General features: G+C 31.1%; 1 protein-coding gene across 2 annotated transcripts in view; it reads left to right on the top strand.

The window, feature by feature from the left end:
- Nipped-B (Nipped-B cohesin loading factor) overlaps positions 1-19,994 on the top strand; it is a 40,020-nt gene extending 20,026 nt beyond the window's left edge. For both annotated transcript variants that reach the window (XM_074143585.1, XM_074143584.1), the window contains exons 15-37: positions 986-1,221; positions 1,300-1,497; positions 3,717-3,932; positions 4,525-4,710; positions 7,584-7,803; positions 8,005-8,282; positions 8,382-8,498; positions 8,920-9,048; positions 9,142-9,268; positions 9,375-9,544; positions 10,730-10,990; positions 11,095-11,329; positions 11,912-12,072; positions 13,745-13,939; positions 14,012-14,078; positions 15,475-15,665; positions 15,910-16,023; positions 16,628-16,825; positions 16,936-17,082; positions 17,156-17,358; positions 18,667-18,841; positions 19,017-19,166; positions 19,594-19,994. In XM_074143585.1, the coding sequence (XP_073999686.1) occupies positions 986-1,221; positions 1,300-1,497; positions 3,717-3,932; positions 4,525-4,710; positions 7,584-7,803; positions 8,005-8,282; positions 8,382-8,498; positions 8,920-9,048; positions 9,142-9,268; positions 9,375-9,544; positions 10,730-10,990; positions 11,095-11,329; positions 11,912-12,072; positions 13,745-13,939; positions 14,012-14,078; positions 15,475-15,665; positions 15,910-16,023; positions 16,628-16,825; positions 16,936-17,082; positions 17,156-17,358; positions 18,667-18,841; positions 19,017-19,166; positions 19,594-19,776 (4,157 nt within the window). In that variant the 3' untranslated portion in view covers positions 19,777-19,994. The remainder of the gene's footprint in view (positions 1-985; positions 1,222-1,299; positions 1,498-3,716; positions 3,933-4,524; positions 4,711-7,583; positions 7,804-8,004; positions 8,283-8,381; positions 8,499-8,919; positions 9,049-9,141; positions 9,269-9,374; positions 9,545-10,729; positions 10,991-11,094; positions 11,330-11,911; positions 12,073-13,744; positions 13,940-14,011; positions 14,079-15,474; positions 15,666-15,909; positions 16,024-16,627; positions 16,826-16,935; positions 17,083-17,155; positions 17,359-18,666; positions 18,842-19,016; positions 19,167-19,593) is intronic.
- Positions 19,995-25,568: the final 5,574 nt, after the last annotated feature.

The raw sequence follows: 25,568 nt of genomic DNA, 5'->3' as shown, positions 1-25,568 counted from the left end.
ACGCAAACTATTCCAAACACCGTCGCGAAACCGACAGTATCAACAACATAATGGTAGGATAAGGACTTACACAAGCAGCACCATTTCCGTTATCACTTAAAGATCTTCTTTAAGTTCTCAATTTGAATAGATCTCTCATCGAAATTTAGGACTATAAGGACATTCATGAAGTTCTTTCCCAGAATCACAAAATATTTCGTCACAAAACTCTATGGGCACAGTAATTGCAAATAACAAAAGTCGTTCACAGTTTAAAATTCGTTATTCTTAAATATATTATTTATTTTATTTATTTATTCATTTGTCTCTAAGGCCTGAGCCTTTTACAAACGGAGTTTCAGTAAACAAATTATATACATAATATAATAATTAAATGAAATGATAAAACTTGATAATAAAAGTAAAATAAAAAAAAACAATATCATTAATGAAATTAAAATAAACAAACAAAAAGTAATAAAAATAATAAAATAATATTTACAGATTCTGTCTAAAGGAAACAAAAAAATATAAAATCTGTTTAAAACACAAAAACAAAACTTTAACAACTGAAATTATTCGTTTAGTAAAAATGATCTCAACTTTAATACACTAAACACGTAATTATATACAATAAGTAATTTTGATTTTTCGCAACTGTACATTAGTTCCAATAGATCTCTTTGTACCTCAGTGGGCAGATTACTTTTAAAATAATAAATCCTTATGGAGGCATATAGAGGACAAACAGCAAACAGATACGAGAAATCTTCTTCAACGTGCATATCACAAACTGTGCACAACAATTTACAATTTATGATGTGAATGGACTTCTGTAAAGATATTTTGATAAAATATTTATTAGAAGTTCGCATCTGAGCAATCAACCTAGTTACGCTGAAGGGTTGTCTAACATTAATATACTCTTAAATATATATTATCTTTCATAAATTTAGAACACAAAGAAATAAATGCAACATTTTCATATTAGTTTTTTTCATTTTAGATGGTTATGTGGGTTCTGGTCGAAAGAAGCGAGCTCACTGCAAAGATGTAAGGGATAAAAGTGTGCTTACCTTATATACTAAGCTCACTGAAGTGGTTTCTTTTCTTGGTGAACTAATGGACATCCAACGTTTAACAGATAATTCCGTCCTACATGCCTCATCTATGGGTGTGTCGCCCTTCTTTGTCGAAGGTGTTAGCGATCTTCAATTGGCTGCCCTCAAATTGGTTACCACTGTTAGTAGTGATTTTTTTTTAACTGGTGCCATTTTTCGAATTAAATAGTTTCATTATAATTTATTTTTGTTTTCACAGATATTTGCTAAGTACGAAAAGCATAGGAAATTACTTCTTGATGACATTTTGGCGTCGATGGCAAGACTTCCATCCAGTAAACGAAGCTTACGCTCCTATCGATTGAGCAGTGAAGAACATATCCAGATGTTGACTGCTTTGGTATTACAATTAGTACAATGTATGGTCGTCCTGCCGCAGAATCTTGTTAATAAACAGGTAATCCTTCAAAAATAGTATTTGCACAAGATGTTTTAAATTTATTGCTTTTTCTTACCATTAAAAAGTATTGTGTTCGGGATAAAACTTCTGAATTGAGTGTTTGTCATAAATACAACTTTTGAAGGGAAAATGTTGTTTTAATTTTCCTTCAAAGTCTTATTAGTTTATATTCTTTATTTCAGATATTTCAAGGTAAATTGATTTTTAAGGAGTTTTAAGGAGCTTTCAGATTATTATTAGTATTTTTTACGTTTGACGAAAATAGGCTAATCGAATTGCGACATTACAGAAAAGGATTATATTTTTTTGGAAACCTTCCACGGAATTGGCAATGACGATTAAATTTAAAACTCTTAAATAAATAATCACTTTTATTTTAAACATTTTTTGGTTAATCTTTACAATAGCCCACGGAGGTGTGGCCTATTTATTTTAAGCGCATGCGCAGTACAGTACACTTACCGTTGACTTTTTAAACTACTTCCCGCCAATGTTCAATATATTCTTTTTAAATTTCTCAACTTCCCGCTAATGTGCTGTATATAATTTTTTTGAATTTCTTACCTATTTATGTTTAGCGCGCATGCGCAGTACACTTACTGCAAAGTGACTGCTTCCTTTTCAACGTATTATCAGTTCCCGCCAGTGTCCAGTGTGTAACTTTAGGTGCGTTTTTTTTTAATGTTCATAAAACATGAACGTTTAAAATCTACAGTTTTTCTTTTATTTAAAGCATGAATGTAGTCTGAGTGAGGATGGAGATGAAAGTTTCAAAATTTTGAATGGGTGTTGGTTTCATTAGTAATAGATATGTAGGTCCGAAGTGTGATAAGTATGAAAAGGAGTCGAGTAAGTATGAAAGAAATCTCATGGGCGATCACATGAGAGCATTATTTAAGGGAGTAAATAAAGTGTAGAAACAGAAGGATAGGGATTGCATTGAATAAGGTAGGCTTCTTTTCTTTTGTTTTTCATGTGTCTGAATTACAAATTAGAGTTGTGTGTGGATTAGTTGGGTAGTAAGGGGGCGTGGGGGGCGAAGCCCCCATAAAAATTAAAATAGATCAGGGGCGTGGGGGCAAAGCAAATTTTAAATAAAATTATCAATCTTGAATTAATAATTCGAAGTGATTCTGATTCGCCGTTACCATATAACCCGCCAAATTTAAATGTAAATATAAAATAAATATTTTTATATTTACATTTGAATTTGGCGGGTTATATGGTAACAGCGAATCAGAATGACTTCGATATTAGGCCACACCTCCGTGGGCTATTGTAAAGATTTACCCATTTTTTTCCTAACATTGATTTTAGTGAAGTGTCGAAATGAATAAATGAGCAGTAACTGTAAATTTCGTTTCAAATATTGTGCTGAAAAAGTTACGAGGATATTCAAGAATTATACTCAGTCCTAATTCTACATATAAAATAAAGTTACCTCATTGTTTGGTAATTTTTAGCAGTAAATACTATAATTAGCATCAATCCTTCAACATTTTATACAACTGAAGTAAAAAAAAATGCTTACCTGATTTTTGTTTTCACTATGAAAGTGTAATATTCGCAATGAAAGTATAATAATAAAGGGAAATGTTACAATATAAGATATGCCTTGCTTAAAGCCATCTGCAGGAGTTGGCACATTCATAGGCAAAATACAAGTGTTATTAGTAAACAGTTATCTTAGCACTGCTTTTAACTACTCTAGCGTATAAAAACTGAACTAATATTTTCATGAAAAAATAGTTATTTTCTTGATTTTTCGTGTTCCCAAAAAAAAAAAGAAAAAAAATCAGTGGCTAACCACTTACATCAGTTTGTGATGTAAAAAGTAAAGTAATCGCCTATTTTTTCAGGCGGGGCTTTACGTCCAACTACCAAATTAGGTGTCGTGGACGGAGGCGACTAGCAAACATACTTTACTGTAAATCTCTTTTATTAACCATTAAATAAAATCCAAGGCCTAAGACCGGGAATCGAACCCAGTACCACAATACATATTAGCTTCGCAGGTCTCGCCTCTAACCGCTCGGCTACCGTGACGCCCTAGTTTGTGATGTTCTTTTAAGTAAAAATTCACAAAAAGTTATTACAAAACTGTGTTAATCACGTGAAAAAGATAAAGCATTGCAGAGAAAGTAACATACATGTTGACTGTTGGAATGACATGGACTAACTTGTATTATTTAAATTTTTATATTTACTTGTTTTAGGTTGACGCCGATGTCATTATTGTTAGTAAATTTAAAGCTGCCCGAACTACTGCATCAAATTTTCTCTATGTGTTCTTAACCAAATGCAGTAGTAAGTCAGAAGAGATAGATTATAGGCCACTTTTTGAGAATTTCGTCCAAGATCTATTGACAACTGTAAATAAACCTGAGTGGCCTGCGGCAGAATTGATGCTTAGCGTTCTTGGAAATTTATTGGTGAGTCAATTTTAGTGTTTTTTTTTGTTTTTTTAAAGTATAAGTTTTAAATTTAATTTGGGGGATGCTATTCATCAGGGAATAACAGATTCTGCAGAATTTTAGGTTGTAAAGTAATAGGCTATTCTTTTTGGGCGGGGCTTAACATCCAAACTACTAAATTAGGTGTCGTAGTATATTAATCTTCCAAGGTAATAATTTGCCAAATAATTCGTGAAATAATAAAATATTGAATTGCAAATAAACGAATAAAGTTCTTCTTTTATTATTCAAAATTATACATGAATAATTTGTTTTTGATTAACAAAAATTGTTTGAACAATGCCCAACACCGGTGCTACGCCATAAGGAAGACAGTAATGGTTTATTTTAAACAGCTCAGACATTAACTAGAAGATTCCAAAAAGCGCCAGTTCCATGAAGGAGCTGGATATAGTAGGGTTGTTTTTTTTTTTTAATATATTATAGAATTGCGAACAATTTTTTGACAGTATTAAATTTTTAGCTAGAAAATAATTCTATCTAAAAAATTAAAAAATTGTATTTTTCTATTTAAATCTTCGTTATTTAAAAATTTTATTTATATTTACAGGTGAACAATTTTGTGAATAAATCTCTAGAAATGTCGTTGAGAGTTGCTAGCCTTGATTATCTAGGCGTGGTAGCCGCTCGCCTTCGTAAAGATACAGTGGTTTCCCAGCTAAAAAGGAGCACTATAGACCAAATAATCAAAGATATACAATTGGAAGAATCCAAAGACGACGAAGGCATTTCTAGAGTAAGTCTATTATTTTTTTGAATTTGTATTTTAATTATTAGTTCGATCTAGAATTAAATACATAAAATTCAGTTCGCGAATTTGCTATTAGCCGTCAGAATATAAGGTGGCTCAAGTTAGAATTCAATCATAGCCACTACTTTCAGCTAAATATCCGGACTCAAACCAGTTGCAGGTTTAAAACGTAAATTTAAAATTTTAAAAAAAATGTTAGAACGTCGATAATTGTAAGATAAAACCGTCCGAGTATTCCCACCAGATTTTTTTCTGAAAACAAATTTTCATCTCTTTTCATCCATCTGCAATAATTGTTCCAAACATTTCAAGACCATCTTGTGGATGTATCGTAATATGACCGTATGTAAACATCGAAATCTCTATCTTAATATACATAGTGTAAAGTTTTTCCCAAAAAAAAACTTTACTTACACAACTAATGCCTGCCACTAGTTATTAAATATGTGGGTTTGATTAAATAATAAAACTCGCTAAAGTTGTAAGTAATAACCTGATTTATTCACACTTAACATTAACTAACATTAACATTTACTAGCAACTAACGCTATTCATTACAGTCACCATTTACAACAGTCACAACAGTTTACTGTTACTCACTACGTAACGCCACAAAACTGTTCCACGACTGACCCCTGGTCCACACTGCACCGAATTGCACTAGTCTCAGCTGCTCTAACACAGCTCTACTCATCAACTGACTAATTACCCAACTAGCTACCACTGAAGCACTCCGCAACACTGACTCTCTCAAAGACTTCACTAACAACTGATTAAAACTGCTTAAAAACTCTTAAAACTTAATTGAAAACTAGATTGAAACTATGATTGAAACTGACTTCTCCAGCTGGGTCTGCCTCCTTTTAACTGCGTGCCTCCCTCCAACTGGGACTGCCCTCCTCCAACTCTCTGAGCATAAGTTTCCACGCCCTCCTGACGTTCATTGGCTGGAGAAAACATACTGCCACCACCTCAGCTGGGGCCGCCCTCCTCCTACTCTCTGCCTCGCTCCTACCTGTCAATCACTGGCTGGGAAACACATATGCCACCACCCCAACTGAGGCCTTTCTCTTAGCTGGCTTTTACACAGGTCACTAACTCCTTGAACAATCTAGCCCTTTCCTTTCTAGTTCAGGTATAGACCGGCCCTTTTGTCTACACAGTGGTGGCCTGTTACCGGCTTTAGTCGCTTAACCCCTAGAACAAGGCCTTTCTTTTCTGCCACAAGTAGATACCGCCCCTTTTGTTTATGCAGTGGCGGCCTGTTACTGACTTTGGTCGTTCAACCTCTAGAACAATCTAGGCCTTTCTTCTCCGCCCAGGTCAACTTCGTTACAATAGTAAATGTATGTATGAAATTACAATTGGGCCTACGTTTTTCAAGATGAAAATGTCAATTAAAAAAGCTTTTTTCAACTCATTGATGCACTTAAATTCCATATCTGCCTTCCAAATAATAAGCGCCACATGCTTTTTATTTTATTTTAGATCTATGTCTTATCTTTGATTTAAAGCAAGTTATAGTAAGTGCTGTTTTTAGTTTTGCGTACTTGCTTTTTTTTTTTAAATTAAGCCTGAATTTGAAAATACCGTACTGAGATAATTTAACTCTTTTGTATGCTCCAAATCTATAAAAATGTATATCATTGTAAGAGATTTTATCGACTGATCTCATTCGCCCTTAAGAAATTTTAAGATTTTAGGCCTTGAGATGTTTAACTGAAGGAGTTTACATATAATATTTGCTCAAGATATATTTGTGAAAGAAGTTCTTCTAATAAATCTTGCTCAGAAGTGAATAATGAAGTAACGGGTTTAATGGATCCGGGCAAAAAAATTTCAAGACTTCAAGTTGTTTTTACTTTGAAATCGGATGTTATTCTCAAAAAAATAAAAATAGAAGCACATTCATCAATTTTTTTTTTTTTTGTAAGGAAAGCATTTTTGTGCCAAACCCTGAATCAAAAATGTTTTCCTCGACTTACAGTAAAAGGTTCATAAAAAATCTACGAAAGATGCAAAATACATATGTTCTATTTAATAAAAATAATATATGTACGGCTTTGTTTTTTTTTTCGGCAAGTTTTGTACAGAAGAATTTAAGCTGTTCTGAAAAATATACGTTTTGGGATAACTTTGTTTTCTTCTACCTATAAAGTGATTCTTTTACAATCAATCTGATAAACAAATTTTAATAATCAATTCTCCAAACGCTTATAATTTTCTGGAAGATTTTTCTCACTGTTTTATGAAACTGAAACATGGCATTTAATACTTCATTCTACTATTCTGGTATTCATATTTTTCAAAAATTGCATTGAACAAATATTGCTAATAAAGGAGCCAATTTTAAAGAGGTAAATGATAAAATATATGATTTTTATTTTATTTATTTTTTTTTTTTTGAAGAATTTATAAATCTTGTTTGAATTATGATTGTGTATTTAAAAAAAATGTTGATATATTCGTTTTAATTGATTAAAAATAATTTATATATTCTGTGGGTCAAACCAGAGCCCAATACCGGATACCATCAATTTTTTCATAAGAATTGTTTGTGAACTAAACGCAATAATAATTATCAATAAAAGTTATATTTTCCCTTGAGATCTATATATTGATTACTTTTTTTGCGACATCAACGCCTATTAATAATGTATTGCATTGTATGTATTAATGCTCCAAAAAAGCTTGGCCATCCCTCATGTAAAGAAACGTTGTCACTATTAATTTTAGAACGATAAACTGTAAAAAATGCCATGTAGCAATCATTCGATGGTTTGAAGAATTAATTGTTTTATGCGTGGGAGAGTACATACAAAAAGTCTCAAATTTAACCATTTTTGTTTGGCAATCAGGGTGAAATTAAAGATATTACCAGCGATGAAGAACGTACACAATTCTTGCAAAGAGTTTTGCTCGATTACTTAGCTATGAGGGGGCAAACAGAAGCAGTGCTGGGACATGCACGTCATTTCTATCTTGCCCAATGGTATCAGGATTATTGTAGTGGTGCATCTTCACCGTCTTCAACAAAGAAACATCAGCGTCGTAAAAAGAAGACAAGGAAAAAGGGAGGTATGTATTAGGAGTGGTGTTTTTAAACAAAAATTATAGACCATTTGCTATATAATACAAAGCAGCTTTTGAGTTTCTAAAAGGAATTACACCTATATTGCTTTTCCCTAATACCGTTTTGTAAAATAATGATTAAAGAATATTACCTCGTTGAAAAGAATTATTAAAATTAAGAAGTCTTAGATAAAATAACATTTGTAGATACGAGTTCTGAGTCTTCAGATGATGTAAGTACAACTGAAGATGAAGGTATACATTCAAAGTCTTCTGAAGATCCTATGGAAACATATAGATCGGCTGAAAATAAGAAAAAATTTTTACTGTCAAAGATAAGGCCATTTGAGGAAACTGTTGCCTCTGATGGCTCTAAAACACAAATCCTGCAGACATACGTAGACTATTCTTCTGCTGAACTTATAGCTAGGTATCTAGCTTCTAAAAGACCTTTTTCGCAAAGCTTTGATGTCTATCTAAAGCATGTAAGTTATTTGTTAATAATTGTTTATATTTATTTATTAATCTATATTCATCAAAATCATTATTTTTCATTAATATATATTTTTTTCTGTTTATTTTAGATTTTGAAAGTTCTTACAGAGACATCTGTATTGATACGAACGAAAGCAATGAAATGCTTAACTTCAATTGTGGAAGTTGATCCAGGAGTATTGGGTCTTAAGGAAATGCAACTTGGGGTATATTTTTCTTATTCAGATATTTCCATTTAGAGAAGTCTACCGTTTGTCTTGCTACAAGTCCCTTTGAGCGCGAAATATTTTTGTTAGAAAATTGCCTCTAGAATGCCCTCTTATGTCTGTGGCAGGCCTCAGAATTTTTGTTTGTCTGGGTTATGTATATTAGAGTACTAATTCTTGTAAGAAAAAGTCGTGTTTTACAAAATATTTATATATAATGACAATGACGATACTTTTGGCTTTCTTTGCCGTTTGAGAGATTAGACCACCATCCCTATAGCGGTGCCCTGACGGGTAAGTTAACAGGGATGGTCATCTTCCAGTTTCTTGCCGATAAAGATAATTGGCTGTGTAGATTCCACGATAAATAAATGTAGATAATTAACAAAAATTTTGCATTTCATACCTTACTTTTTTTTAGGTCAGCCATTCTTTTCTGGATCATTCCACATCTGTGCGGGAAGCAGCTGTAGATCTTGTGGGAAAGTTTATTCTCAGTCGTCCTGAACTTATTTCAACATATTACGACATGCTTTCAGCTAGGATACTTGTAGGACAATTTTAATTTTGTTAAAAATGGTTTTAATATTATATATGTATTATTGATTATTATTATTGTTATTATTATTTTAAATTATGTTAGGATACTGGTGTCAGCGTGAGAAAACGTGTGATCAAAATACTAAAAGATGTCTGCGTCGAATGTCCTGATTTTGATAAGATTCCCGAAATTTGCGTGAAAATTATTAGGAGGGTTAATGATGAAGATGGTAAGAAACAATTTCGTTTTAAAAGTTTTGCTATTAACAATATTCTTTTTTATTAGTGGGTTGTGATATGGAACGTTTTAATTTTTGTTTTAATGATAATTTTCAGGAATACGTAAATTAGTTCTGGAAGTATTTCAAAATATGTGGTTTACTCCTGTTCGAGAAAGACCAGTTCTTGATTCGGATGCACTTGTGAGAAAAGTAATGAATATAACAGATGTTGTAGCAGCATCCAATGATGTCAGTATAGAATGGTTTGAGCAACTGTTGCTAAGTGTAAGTAGCATTTAAATCTTTTAGTTTTTTATGGCAAAACCTGTCAGTGACGTGTCAGTAACGAGTGAGAACTGTTACGTCAAGGTGAGATCTCTCATCAGTCTGTTGAACCCCTCAAGGCTAATAATAATTATTTAATAATTTATAATAATTAATATTTAATAATTATTTAATTGTAAAATAAATTTTCTAATAATATCGAAATGAAGTAACATCATTATTATCAAAATGTTAAAAAAATCCTGAATGTTATTTCGTTAAAAGCAGATAGAAATAAACGTTCTACATAAGCTGGTCTAAACTTCTATTTGCCGAGAGAATGGTCTGGGTTACTGCAGCAAACACTTCATTTTCTCTCACCGCTTCCAAGAGGGAGTATTTCAATCATGCAGATTTTAGAAATAGCGAAGTTTACCTTTTATTTTGACGTCTCCTTCTGTGAAAAATATTTTTTAGAAATACTTGTTCCTGTTTGCCAACACTATAATTAAAAATAGAAAATTACAGAAAATTCAACTTTTATCTTTGGTTTAGATGCAACTGTGAGTGTTGTTTACAAGTTTTACACAAAATAAACTAACGGAAGCGCCACTTTACTGAATCGATTCTTTCGTTTTTTGTTTCTTTCTTCAACCATTTTCCTTGTGTTTATTTGAAACTTTTCCGAATTACGCATCTTAATGGAGCTTTAGAGAAAGCGATTGTGTGAAGCTTATCTAAAGTGTCATTTCAATATTTAAGCAATAGATAACAAATAATTTTCAAGGCTGTTTAACCAACTGTGTATCATTTATGTAAAAAATAACTATCAATTTTTTTTTATATCCGTAAACCATTTTTAAAAAATGGATAAGAATAAAATTTGATACCAAAATTCCGAGTTAGAAGAGAATTGGTTTACCAAAAATAGTCTTTACTGAATTATTTTTTAGTTTTTACGATTTTCTTAGACATTTCATCAGCAAAAGTCAGAGGGTTTTTAGAAAGAGAGGTGTTATTAGATTTTCTGTAGGGTTTATAGATCACCTTGCTCGAAAGTATCCTCTCTTAATAGTGAAGCCATTGCTTCAGTTAAAAGGATTTTAAAAATTACAAGACTGAGAAATTCAGAATTAAGGAAGGGTATTTTAAGGAGGGTATGTAGATATGACATTTTTGTTTTAATATAATTTATATTTATTTCAGTTATTCAAGCCTAGAGAAGATAAAGACGAACCTGCGGTAAAAGCGTCTGTAGAAGTTCCGCGGTCCATATTAACAGCATGTCGGCAAATAGTTGACTGCCTTGTGGAAACGGTACTTCGTTTAGATGGCAGTGGTGGGGGTGACAATTCACAGAGGCTGGTATCATGTCTGACCATGTTGTATCTTTTTGCAAAAATAAGACCACAACTATTAGTGCACCATGCGACTACCCTACAGCCTTATCTCTCTTTAAAATGTCAGGTGAATATTTATTGAAATCACACTCAGAGTAATAGATAGGTATTTGTATTTGCTTGTATTTTATTTTGTACATTATTATATTCGAATACCATTTATATTTGCAGACACAAGGAGATTACCAGATGATCAGCTGTGTGGCTCGAACTCTAGAGCTAGTAGTTCCACTAATTGAACACCCATCAGAAATGTTTTTATCACGTCTAGAAGAAGATTCGGTAAAACTGATGATGCAGCAGGACCCATCAGTAGTACTTTCATGTGTGTCTTGTCTTGGATCGATAGTTAATAATGTCACAAGAAATTTTGCTTTGATTCGTGACTGCCTTAAAAAATATCACGGTAAGAAGGTTTCATAACTTATCAAAAGCTTTTTACTTCACTTACTACATGTGAGAAGAAGTAATTATTCTTGCAATGTTTTTATTTTTAATTTTCATCGGAAATACGTAGTGTAAGGTCCTCTGAATACATAAAAGTGCTTAGAAATGTTTCTCTTCATCTGCGTGTACGTGTAAATTAGATTTTTCAGTTTTGACAATTTTTTCGAAAACATTCCCAACCATTTTAAACGTCATGTCCTCTATTGCATACAAGTATGTCTGCATATTTTATTTAAAACGCCCAAGTAAATTTATTTTAGGTGCCTTCTCTTTGTATTGTACTGTGGTGTTTACTACATATGTAATGTTGGCCGGATTAAAAATGTAGTTTACCGAAAATGGTTTGATTTGAAATGCGAATCTTTTGAACAATCTTTATGATTTCATTAGTAAGCACAACTCAAAGAACAATGTTTTCATCTAACTGAGATATCGTTTTATTTTAATTGACAGTGTTTGCCCTGTAATTTTATAAGTTGAACTAACTTTTTGTAATAAATTATTTTTATAATTTGTGCTGATTTAAATTTGTTTTGTGCAGGTTTCTTGACATCCTACAGACTAATGTTGGAGACTAATGTTAACAGTAGTCTTGAAATGCATCAAAAATTACGTCCATCTTTTAGGAGATCACTTTTTGTCGTTGGTCTCTTGTTAAGATTTTTTGATTTTACTGATAAAGAAGTTATTGGTGACTTGCCTGTAAGTTGCAGCTTCATCAATAATTATGACTTTTTAAATTTTATAATAAATAAGAAATTTTGTTTTTGAGGAACACCCCTTACGACGAAGAGAGAGTTGAGGGTATCAACGCAGTGAATAAAATAAAAAGGAAAAAGACTATATCTTAATCTAAAGAACAACTTTGACCTGGTTTATTGACATTTTCTGATTAAAACAAAAAATTGTAATTGCCCACATATAAACTTGTAAATTAAATAGTTAGCGAATCAGTTACGAGTATATACTGTGGTCATCTGGGTAAAAATTTAGCGAACTTCCAAAGAAAAAACCAACAAAAACAAATGATACTAAATAAAAGGCTTTCTACCACAACTTGGTCCCCGCCGGGAAAAATAGGCGATAACTTCACTTTACTTTCCTTTAATAAGTAAAAAGGAAAATTAATTATAAAATAAAAATCGTATAGATTTATATAAAAATTTCAAGCTTTATTTAGAAAACTTCAAAATCTCCATTAATAATTAAAACGATTAAAACTAGAAAACTGAAAATTATTTTCAAACCTCTTATGAGTTAATGTTGCATTTCTAAAAAAAAAAAATAATAATATTTTTATTTATTTTATTTTAATTTACAGTGCTAGCACCAATAAAATTTTTAAAAAAACAATAACATTTTTCTCATTCTTTACACATCTTTTTTGCCCTATGTTATTTTGGCGTCTGAGTTTCTCTGCAGGATATCCTAAACTATTCATTTAATTATTCCGTCTTTTCACTATTCGCAAGTCCCATCTATATGAAGACCTCCCTCGCTTCCCGTTCATATTTCTTGGGTACAACTCCAAGATTTTCTAGCTTAATTTTCTATCTGTTATCCTCCCAGGAGTGCTGCTCAGTTCCACTTTCTTTCCTCCTTAATTTTTCAGTATCTCTAATTCGACCATTTCTAACTAAATTCATTAAGAACAGTCGGTTTAAGTTAATAATTATCGCAATTTTGAATACATAAATTCCTAATATTAATATTGCTTTGGTCAATTTAGTTTTCTAAAATTTAATGGAGACCGAGGTATTTCAAAATAAGAACTACAGTTAGAAGTAGCTTCCAACTAACTTTCTTTCTTTCAAAATTATTAGAATTATTTTCTTTTATTAAGTTGAATTCATTTTTTAGGGTGTATTAGCGTTACGTCATTAAGCAAATGTAATGCTTATAAAAGTTTTACTCTTCATTTATTGTTGTTGCTCTCGATGTTTAATAAGTATATTTCCCTAAAGTTAAATTTACTTTTATTTACTCACAGTTTTATTTAAGTATTAAGCGATAATAAAGGGAGATTAAAACATAAATAACATTTGGCAATCGATTTTAATGGTTGTTAATAAGAGAGGTATATTTGCTCGACAAGGTAGTTACGAGACATTACCGGGTTCCGCCTACAATCTGCTAAGTGAGGGTGGCATGCTTTATTTATTAGCTTGGACTATGAGGTCTTTGGTTTATAAAGCCATCAAACTTGTCAGATATTTATAGAGAACCTTGAAAGAAGTATGAAGACATCTCTCGCGTAATCTTAATGTTGAACTGGTTTATGAATTTTACTGCGCAGTCATTTGTTTTCTTTTGAAATTAATTGTTATGGTCAACTCATTTGTATTTTGTTTTGTATTTTTGTATTTTTTCCAAGGAAACAATAAAGGACGATGTTTTTAACACCTTCATTTATTTCTTAAAACATGAAGAAGATTCTCAACATTACACATTAAAAGCAATTGGCTCAGTATGTATTAGGCATTATGATTTAATGCTTGGCATAGAATTGAAAAGTTTATATCATAGATACCTCACAGACGAAAATGCACCGTTACAAATGAAAGTTCAGGTAAATTTATTAATTATTTATTTGAATTTTATATAAATCTGAATTGGAGTTGACTATATTTTTCAATTGTAGGTTCTAAATAATATTGAAAATTACCTGCAAGAGGAGGAGCGCAAGATGATTAAACAAGATCAGGAATGTAAGTTACTTATAATTCTCGTTCAATATCTCCTTTTTCAACGAAGTTCTTTCAACTTTTTTATGATTTTACTTATTTAAGCAGTATTTATCAAGTGATTAGAATCACATTTTAGAATCAAATGTTTTGTACATTTAATTTAACAACAATTATTTTATAGTACAAAATAAACTACGTATATTGTGTTTCTTGCTTAAATTCACCTGCTGCCTCGTACAAAAACAACTCTAAAAATTCAATTTTGCAATTGTGAAACATTACTTATGTACAAAACATTCAAAACTGATAAATATATACAAGGTTTCATTAATTTTATTTAAATATTTTTACTAAAATGTTTTAGTGCTTTACATGCATACATATAGTAGGGTATGGTTCCTAATCAGAATGTGAAGTTTAAGCTCCTGCGATTATTCTATTTTTAGATATTCAGCCACATACACTCATAAAGCACACAGTCTGTGCGCTGATTTTGTTTGTTCGTTTTCTGCTCAAAACGAATTACTACTGTTAAAAACACAATTTGAGAAGATCGTAATAGTTTTTCCGAAAGAGTAAGAGAAGTAAAAATGTGGAACTCACTTATTTTTGGCCTTAAGAGTATTTATTGATTGAGATAAGCTTGTAGATAATTTTTTCGTTCTCTGAGCCACCGAAGAAAGTATCTATTTTATGATGGAGATACGGATACAATCATGGCCGTCGAAAACCCAACGTAGGCTACTGCTCTGCTCTTTGCAGCTCCAAGGGAATCGTATATTTAAGAAAGACTAACGAGCTCTTGCCCTCACAGTGTGTCTTCTCATTTCCTTTCTTTCCCTGAAGCGCTGACAATTCTTTTAGTGCTCGACAGTAATTTATAAAATCACCAGATTTATCCTTGGAACATCACCAATCCGCGAAAGATCGTCGGTTTGCCTGTTCATTTCGGAAACCTCTCATTGGGTTGGAACTAACTTTACATACACTTGTTGCTCTTGAAAATAGCAGCTATTTTTTTTTTTTTTTGCATTTAACGACAGTGTTTTCTGAGCTATTGCAAGAGGCAAACGGGATTGAATATGTTAATACTTCAAGAGGGATTTAGTTAGATCTTGATTGAAATAGGAATTCTGTGCTGTTTTTAAAATAAATTTGGAAGAGAGATCAGAAAGTATTTTTCCATTTTTTCTTAGATTTGTGAGCTTTTTATACGAGCTTTTAAGAAATGGTAGGGTTAAAGTTAGAAAATGTCATTTGAGTTTTTCGCTGATACATTCTTATTACTATGGCACATAATGCGGTAGTTGGATGGCGAGCTTAGCCCCACTGAAAAAGTAGGCGATTACTTTAATCTTTACTTCACTATTATTGATGCCAAATTCTTAAATGCTATTAAACTGCAAAATGATTTCAGGGGCAAAACTCTCAAAAACTGAGAATTTGAAAGAAATGGGAGATGTTACATCTGGTATGGCGAGTACAGTTATACAGTTATACTTGAAAGAAACTTTAGAAGCATTTTTACATCCACATCCTTCGGTTAGGAATTCCGCTTTGAGAGTCATACAGTTAATTCTTGCTCAAGGCCTTGTACATCCTGTGCAAGTAAGTAGATTAAATTAAAGTTAATATTAAAAACATTTATTTAACACAAAAATTCTTACTTAAGGTTTTTTAAGTTGGAAAAATTGTTTTTGCCTTTGTCTTTGATGTTTTTTAGGGTTCATTCCTAAAATTGGAGAAGAATTTAAGAATTATAATGGGTATTCTGAGGAACTTTGTCGGCAGTTGAGCCCAAAATATATTTGTGTGTCCTTTTTATTAATACAAATTTTATTGTCCGTTGCAGATAGTGCCATACTTGATATGTATGAGTACGGATGAAGATAAAGCTGTTAGTAGTAGCGCTGACAAACAGTTGCAAGACATTGAAAAGAAGTATCCTGGATTTATCCATATGAAGGTAATAATTAGCATTGTAAAGAAATATTTTTTTATCTAAAAATATAGTTATATAAACAAATAAAACAATTGGCTAAGATTGAGATTGACTAAGAATTCAACCATTATTTACTAATTAACTGCTCTGAGCTTGAGCAGAAATCAGATTACTCTGATTACAGGCCTATTCACGGGGCACGGCAGGTTCAGAAAGCACCTGTACGAGGTACAGTTTATCAGCTCGGAACCGTTGGGCAGATTGTGTCATTAAGAGAGAGGCCTCTCACCTGTTGTTCGATTGCATGGCAATCGAACGGCTGCGCTATGATATCTTTAGAATTTTGAGGCCAAAGGAGATTGTAGCGCAGAAGGAAATGGTAGGGAAAGTCCTCATTTTTTTTAGAAGGGGAGGTTTCAACTATTAGACTCAAAAAGGGGAAGACACAATAAGCTTGTTGTGGCTACGTGCCGTGGGGCATAGGTTCCGTCCTGCTTTCTAATCTAATGTACTAATTAACTGACTGAGAACACGGCACAATATATACACTAATATGCTTAAATATGTTATGTTATGGGGTACGTGTTCTTTATTTCGGACTGAGTAAATATATTCATTATTTTTTCAGGCTCAATACGGTATCCAACTGTCGTACAAACTGCAGAGGATTATCCAATATAATGTTGACGTTGTGCGGGGGTTCAGAGTGAAGGAAGGTGAATTTCTTCCATCAGCCCTTAATGGATTTCTTTATTCAATACTACGTACAAAACAACAAAGGCGGGCTCTAGTTTTATCTATTCTCAAACAGTTTGAAGATCAAGTTGTGAGTAATGTATAAATTCACTAGATTTATCTTAATATTTAATTGATTATAAAATTGAATTAAAAAAAAAAAAAATCTGGAATATTAAGTTCTAAATGTTCTATTTATAGAAAACAAGCTTATCACAGATGCTGTATCTAGCTGATAATATGGCCTACTTCCCTTATCAGGTCCAGGATGAACCTTTGTTCATAATTCATCATATAGATATTATAATATCTGTCACTGGTACAAATTTATTACAGTCGTTTAGAGAGGTATGTTATAATTCTTTAGACATTATTTATATTTTAAACTTATTTTTACTCTATTCATTAATTTTATTTTTAGGCACTTATTCCTACGGAATGTCACGACAAAGAGAGCATGCCAAGGCCTGAAGATGAAGAAGAAGATGAAGACGAAGACAGCCTACTGAGGAGAATGCCTGAAGATACTAAAGTACTTCAACATTGCCTAACAGCCTCACAGGGTTGTCTATTGCTTTTGGTTCTTAAACAGCATCTTAAAACGCTTTACGGATTTAACGATGCGTAAGTTAAATTTTTAAATTATTGCCTTCAATAGACTTATAGATTTTAAGAGTTTTATTGATAGGCATTTTTAGATTTGATCTAATTTCTAAGCTACCATAATCTAATTTTTCTTTCCTTATTTATTGAGGTTCGTTTAAATAAAAAGTGTCTTTAAAAAAACCACAATTATAAAGCTTTTTGTACTGTTTTAGGCTTGATAAAAAGTATTTTTTTTTGAAAAGTTAGAAATTGAAACTGATTGTGCCCTATAATTAGAAATTATTTAATACTATTAATTTTTGTTTAAGTGCACCTTTGTAAATAAGATAAAGTAAAACTCTTAAATATATTATTAACATTGCGATCATTGGGTATCGTTCCTTATACAATCAAATTTTTTTAAAAAGGAGCCTTTCTATAATAAAATAATTTTATTTTATCCTTCCTAGTGGATAGATTTTGGCGAAATCTCATGATAACATATCATGATAATAATAGTAGGGTCTCGTACAAATAATTTCTTTATAAAAAGGGATATGTGAAGAAAGTTTTTTTTAATTTTTTTTTTCTGTGATTATTACTAATATAATTGGTCTATTTGTGAACGGTGAAATTCATTTTGTCGACAATTCATTCGACTGTTTATTCAACTCCGAAATGCGCGCAATGAAGTCACCCAGCAAAATCACATTTTCCGCACCATTGTTAAATTTTGAAATTGACTCATCCAGAGACTCAATGCACTTATTCAAGCTGAGATCAGAACTTAATATATACTTCCTATTTACTTAATAAACATTATCATACATTTTCTAAGCTCGTCCTTAGTTTTCTCCGGTTCCGTTTATATTATAAAAGGCGTTAAATGTCTTGATGAAATTCCATGTATGTAGAAAATTTGGTAGAAAAAATGGTACCGAAAGTACCATTACTCAATGGATTTTTCACTTTACTGAGATTTTTCCAAAAGTTCTTATAATTTTTTTCTTAACTTCGTATTTATATCAAAGGTTTTTTGTGTGAATGATTTTTCTGGGAAAATTCTTTTTGATCAGTTTGAGTTGTGTTAAAATGTTCCCTATAAATCAACATCTCAAAATTTGTAAGACAAAGTTCTGTTTTCACACCTGATGTTTTTACTTACTCGAAACTTACTAAGATTTTCTATGCTACGAATGATTTTCTATAAATTTAGATTTATTCGTGCTCAAACAGAACTGATGTATTATACTGAAAGGCTCGTTTGATATTGTAATTATATTAGTAAAAAAAATTTTACTTGTTAGTAAGTAAAAAATATTAATCAATTATTGTGGATAATTACAGGAAGATAACACAGTACTCACCTACAGAAAGTGCAAAGGTATATGAAAAAAGTGTAAATAGAAAAAGTAATTCAAAATTCAATCCGAAAGCCACCTTGCAAAAATTAAAACAAGGATCTCCGCCGAATGTACTGGATGAGGAAGCAAGAAGATCGTTAGTTTCAGAATATTTAGAGGTACGAATTTAAGATATTAGATTTTTATTTTTCAGATTGTATTTCGAACAAAAGAGTTGGTTTTCTTATTTTTCAAATCTGTTACTAATTTTACATTCTCTAGATTATCTGAAAATTTAAAGCTGATTTTCGTGTATAAAGTACTAATGCATATCTTCCCTTCTCTTTTTTTAAGTTTAAGACGCTTATCATGAACTTAGATCCAGATGATGAGGACGATACGGACGATGGAGCTCCGCGCAATCAATCGGAAGGCAGTGTACTGAGAGTTCGAGAGTTAATTGCTAAAAAGGAGCAAAGTGAACAGGCGTCACAACAGCAAAGTGTAAGTAATTTTAAGCACTTAAAAAGTGTGAATAAGGTAAGCTCAGTAGTTAGTGTATTTTACTCCATTTGTGGAGATACCAGATTCGAATTCGGTCTCCTTTAGATTTTCCTTTTCCCTAGAACCTTTTACAGATTACATCCTGGAGAGAAGCAGTGCAATGAAAAGGATTATTGGCGCTAATTTCTTCAATAATTAACGTTGAGTGCCTTGAACAAAAAAAAAATCTATAAATGGTACACAAAATTAGCTTTATTTTCCCTACAATTTTCTTGAAATATGCTCCAGTATTTGTTTGAACATTGTATAGGGATACTAAAGAATATGTATATAATCATTTTGATACATTTTTCATAGAAAATTCATTTTAGTTGTTTTGGAGAAGGCTTTTCCCTAAATTGCCATTTTAATATACATTGTTTTACAGGATAGTCCTCCAAAAGTACCCAAACTCACTATCGTCACGCACAAGGGTGAAGTGAGGCAAGTACGCACTTCACATCGGACACGTAAAGCTGAACGCCATAAAAAGCATCATAAACGAAAGAGGAAACTTAGGTCTAGTGATGATTCAGAGGCAGACTTTTCAGACCCTGATTTTCTTGTTTGAGATCATTCCTCCCCCTTTAACATGTGATAAAAAAAAAACCGAAGAAAAAAAGAACAAGAATTTCAATAAATTAGAAAGTACACAAAGAAGTGTATTTTTGGTCTTCATTTTAAAATTAGAACTGTTGCGTGCAGTGCACAATATGTAAATTTTTGTACTATATATCTTTCTTTTTACTAATAAATTAAAATAAATAAATTAATTAATTTAAAAAAAAATAGGCACATGAAAAGAGCATGGCAATACAATTTTTGGTCGTCTGTCTTTTTTATTTATTAATATATTTATTTTGTGAAACGTGACCTTCAGGAAAAGTATCACTTAAGATTTTCTAAATTCCTTATTTAATTTAATTATTATAACATTCAAGAACGTTGGGCGACAATGTAAAATATTCTGGCATACTTAAATTATTTTTAAAACACAGTCAAGTTAAAGTTTTCTAAATAAAAAAGAGACTGAGCGGATTTCACCAAAGGGCATTTTTCGTATGAATCATCTGTTTAAGTTCATCTCCAGACAAATGTGTATCTATACCCCAAATTAACCCCTTCTCTGAAGCAAATATTTTGGAATACAGGCTTTTGGCAATCTATTTTGGAATGCACCCTTTACTCTCTGATTCTGGTCATCACTATTTAGCTCGTTTAGTACTTTAACATCTACATCTGTTCATTTATGACTATACCTAGGACGGTAGCCTGAACATTTGGTACAATCTCAAAATACTGGTTGTACCCTCGTTTTGGCTTTCTATTGAATGAGCCCAGGACCCAAAACTTCGCAATAAATTTTAATGCTATTTAAGGCAGTTGGTATTACTAAATAGAACAAATCAATTCAAGTTATAATAATAACAAATTATTAATCATTTTGAAACGTGTTATATTTTTCAAAACAGGTTGGTAATTGCAGCGGTACTTTGCATTGCCATGTAGTGTCCTTCCTAATTTGGTGTTTGAAACAAACACGGCACCTTTTCTGAGGGTGTTCCTTTGATTTAGATTAATTTAATTTTTAATTTGATTAAATATTGTCTCAGTTTCAACGGCGTATCAGAACGACACGTGCGTCTTTGGCCCAACAAATGCATGACGTTCTGATATGCCAAATGTGCTCAAAGGTTTATGATATCTCTATATGACAAGCCTACTTTTTTGACATTGTCAGGTCTCGTATATCCGCCCTCTTCTGGATGTATCTGACGAACACTGAAATATAACTAACCATTTATACTAGGCACGGTTCCTGATACAACAGTCTTTATCAAGAAATGCTTAAAATGCAAAAACAGAGCGAAAACCGGTCAGTAGAAGCAGGCAAACTCGGTCAAAATTTTCAGAAACTAACCAACTTGAATTTAAACATTACTGATTTAGTTATATCCGTTTAATTTAAATTATTCAAGGTAAAAATACATTTAGCACTTTTAAAAACTTTATTAAACTACGATTTGATCTCTCCTAACATCCAAATCCAACTTCCAAAGAAAGAGTTTTCATTACCATTCTGCACAACTAGTAAGAACCACCTACTTCCTCACTCTATCGATTTATGACTAAATTAGACAATAATTTCTCTCTTTAAAATGTAAATGTTAGACAAAAATACTGTATTTTCTTTAAATTATTAAAATTAAAAGATAATAGATTATTTAATGAATTAGATTTTTACCCATCGCTAGTTTTTTTCGAAATTATTCTTATTCGAAAAAAAGTGCTGCCCAATGGTATATAAGTTTGGGGATTCACATGACAAAGTATTGTATTACTGCTCCATTGAAAATGCGTCTAAATACTCGGTAGTAGGTTTTATATAATCAAGAGTTTGTTGTAAATTCACTTATGTGAAATAAAGAACATCTTGATAATCGAGTTATTCCCATTTAGGGCAGTTGGTGTCGCATCAAGCCTTATTATGGTAGAGTCTCTTAGAGAAAAAATGTTTCTCTTGGCGTTCTCTAAAATCTTGCATATGCAGCTAACAACTGAAAGGAGAATTAAAACGCTTCTAAAAAAGTACATTTCTCCTTGGTTGTGGTATTCAATTGACGAAATTCAAGTATGTGTTGCTAAATGCTGAAAAGAGACAACAGACCCGTCTCCGTCCGTGATCTCACACCATCTTAGATCTCGCCTGAACTCCCTAAATCTTGCAAAGGAATGGGGATGATCAGGAGTTTAAAAGCGCTAACGAAGCGTTTACTAAATACGTTCTAAATACTTTATTATTATATTGAATCTCGTTCATTATTCTCTCTCAGCCGACCTTAGAGAAACGTCTTACAAGAGATGAATGTTTGACATACTAAGTTTACTTTCTCGTTATTTTTGTTTCTTATTATTATTATCATCATTATTATTTTATTTTATTTTATTTTTTGTTTAAATCCCAATACTAGAACAAAATAAAATTGAAAACTTGTAGTTGTAATATTACACTTTCAGCGTAATTCACCGAACACTAAAAGTTCAAATTTTGATTTTTATAATGATTTGTATTTGAATTATCTTATATACATATATTCTAATTATTTATATACGAATGAAATATGGTCTATTCTGTGTACAGTATTTTTACCAATTAAGAAAAATACATTTCACAGTCTCTCACAGCCTTATTAGTATTCAACGGTTTAATTTTTTTAGTGTTAACTGGTTGCTTTTTTTCAGTTGCACTTTTTTCAGTCACACTTTTAATTTTGATTGTATTCTATTCAAAATTATTTACTGATTATTTCATGAATGAATTTCTAAGTGATACGTTAAAATATAAATGTAAAACCTAATGAAATTTAAAAGACAGACAAGCTTCAGCTGTTATGCTGTTGTAAATGTGTAATATATATATATATATAATAATTCAAAAAAATTTAAAGATGAATTGTAAATTTGTTAAAAATATTATTTATTTATTAGTAATGTGTTTCGTGTCTTAATATTAAAATCTGCTTGGTAAATTTTGGTTGTGATGAATTTCGTTTTTAATTTGATTTGTTTAAAATCTCTTTCTTGCTATATAAAGTTTATTGTTAATAATTAATTAAAATGATATTTTTTCATATAAAAAAGAGGATTTAGTGGAACGAATTAGAGATACATTTGGGAATAGCGGCCTTACTGTGTAGAAAGGACTAACGTTTGGAATTCGTTCTTTCTGTATTCCTGCCGTAATTAAATCTCAGTTCATTTAATGTTATTTTCCATCACCCCGTTTGTTACATTGAATTCGGTGCCAATTAGACTCTTTGGCCTCTGTAACCGAATGCTTTCAGACCAATGCCTATGAAATATTTTACTTTCGGATAATTCATGAATAGACCTTTTCACAAGTTTTAATTTATGTTGCGCACCTGGAGGCAATAAACAAGGCATCCGTATCAAGTTATCAATATATCTCTGGGCATACTAAGTAATCCAGGTTAACAAAGGAACAAAATAAATTAAAATAATGGCAATAATAATAATAAAGGCGCGCTAATAACTTAAGCAATCGATGCGCCAAAAAATACTACAAAAAAGTTCATATGAAGATCTGATTCCCAAACATTTTTGAGTTTTTTTTTTTATTATAATTTAAGAATTTCACAACTTTACAGCTAATGCAATAAGTAAAAAGATGTACATTATGTGCGATGGCTTGGCGCGAGAGCGCAAACGCAGGCGTTTGCGTGTTATTGCTAATTTTATCATTAGAAGTATTACTTTTCAATTTCAGAACTTTTGTTTCTTTCATTCTTGAACGATTGGCTCAAGATCAATCATGATAAAAAATGTTCAATATTCGAATGATACCCTGATTTAAAGCTTTGGAAGCAAAACCAAAAGTAACCATTGTGTCAGCTTAACGTGACTTCAACTCTTCATTATCTTGTTTAAGCAATAACATCCCAAATATATCTTAATAATTCTTAATTCAATTCGTTTCTCACTTGATTTTCTTTTAATAATGTGTAAGGTTTTCTTTTTAGATTCCAATGTTAGACAAAAACATGTAACTGATCGCTTATGAATCAACTTAATAACTTTTTTGTTGCAAATGAACTGTAAAAAATAATCACACCTGAAGTTTACGCTTTTCATCAGCAAAACACGTACTATATTGCATACTTTGTAATTTTCGTATTATTGTTACTTAATTGTTGATGATATGAGACTTAACGAGTAATGAATGTTTTCGATTTATTTATTTTTTTCTATTTAATTAAATGTTTTAATAATATATGTAGATCCGGAACTAAATAACAAAATGTTACCAAGCCTTTTTTATGAATATTGAGGCACATACATATATATATATATATATTTATATATTAATTTTGTTTACACGGAATAGTTTATAAGTGATTTTTTTTTTTAATATTTATTTTTTAAACGTCCTTTTTATTTAATACAGTAATGTAACAAAATATAAAGTACCTACTTGAAATTTGTGATTACAATTAAAAAAGTAAATAAATAAAAAGTGGAATAATTTATGACACTTTTTTTTAAATGTTCAATTGATGTAAATTTAAATTAATTAAATAAATAAATTAAAAAATAAAAGTAAAATAAATGTATATACAAACATTTGTCTAGTAATAAATATAATACTTGTAAATCATGACAAAAAAGAGATAGTTTAAAAATTTTAAAAAGTAAATTTGTTTATGGGTAATGTATTTTAAATATTATGTATATGTACATATATATAAAATGACATATATGTATTTAAAATATCTTATATATATTTGCAGGGAGCTGGCTATTTTATACAATCAATAGTTTTTCTCAAAGACTACTGTAGATAGAAAATAATTATAATAAAATTAGTATATGCTCTTAGTTCTTGGTCTTTGTAATTTTCCTTTAAAAGAGTGTTATTCAATGTGTGGCGAAAAGGACCAAATCAGGAATAAAAATGTGTGACAGGGGTATACGTGGGAATTTTCACCTAACCCAATCGTTTGCGGGAATGATTTTTGGAATCTTCAGAAACATCTTGGTTGCCCCTTCTCTGGCACAATGTTGTTTATTGAGTAAAGTAATATGGAGTAATACTGTAATAAAATTAGGCTAGTAATGTTTAATAAACTGCTTTGGCTGTCATACGATTAGTTCAACGCAAGTTATCACACAAAGTTCTCATCCTATAATATAATAGGTGGTCTTTATGCAATGTGTAAGTTGAATTATTGTGTGTGGTTGCCGAGCTATAGTTTGGTTGGCAAATGCGCCAATTGCACATATGTCAACTATCTCTAGACCCTGTGTGTACTGCATGAATATGTGGCGACAGGGTAAGTGATAATCCTGTGTAAATGTAGATTCAAATTTCCGTAGATAAAAAAACTACAGAATTGAAGTTGGTACCACAATAGATAAATAGAAATGAGTATACCCAGAGGAATAAAAGCTAATACATTTATTAAAGTGAATAGCACTGCGTTGTTGAGTAGTTCTGTAATAATGTTAGGCAAGTAACTATTTAAATAAATGTTTTGCCTGATCTGACCAAGAGGGTCCCCCTTATATTATTGCGGCTTTTTCATAAATAAATATATAATCAAAACAAAAACAAGAGAATTATGTTGCTTGAAACTTTTTTTTTTTTAAGTATAATTCTGTATTTGAGAAAATCAATTGATTTTTTAAAGTTCCAGTTGTCCTGATCTTTAGTATAAGAAAGATTTAAAAGTAAATAAAATAATGTAATATATATTTCTATGTGTATATATAAGATATAACGTATTCAATGCAACAAAATAATTTAAAAATAAAATAAATTGTAGAATCTTTTTACAATGGTAT

Source organism: Rhodnius prolixus, unplaced genomic scaffold, assembly GCF_049639745.1.
Source record: "Rhodnius prolixus isolate KJV_2025 unplaced genomic scaffold, Rpr scaffold_12, whole genome shotgun sequence".
Lineage (NCBI taxonomy): Eukaryota > Metazoa > Arthropoda > Insecta > Hemiptera > Reduviidae > Rhodnius > Rhodnius prolixus.
This window is presented reverse-complemented; position numbering and strand designations above follow the sequence as displayed.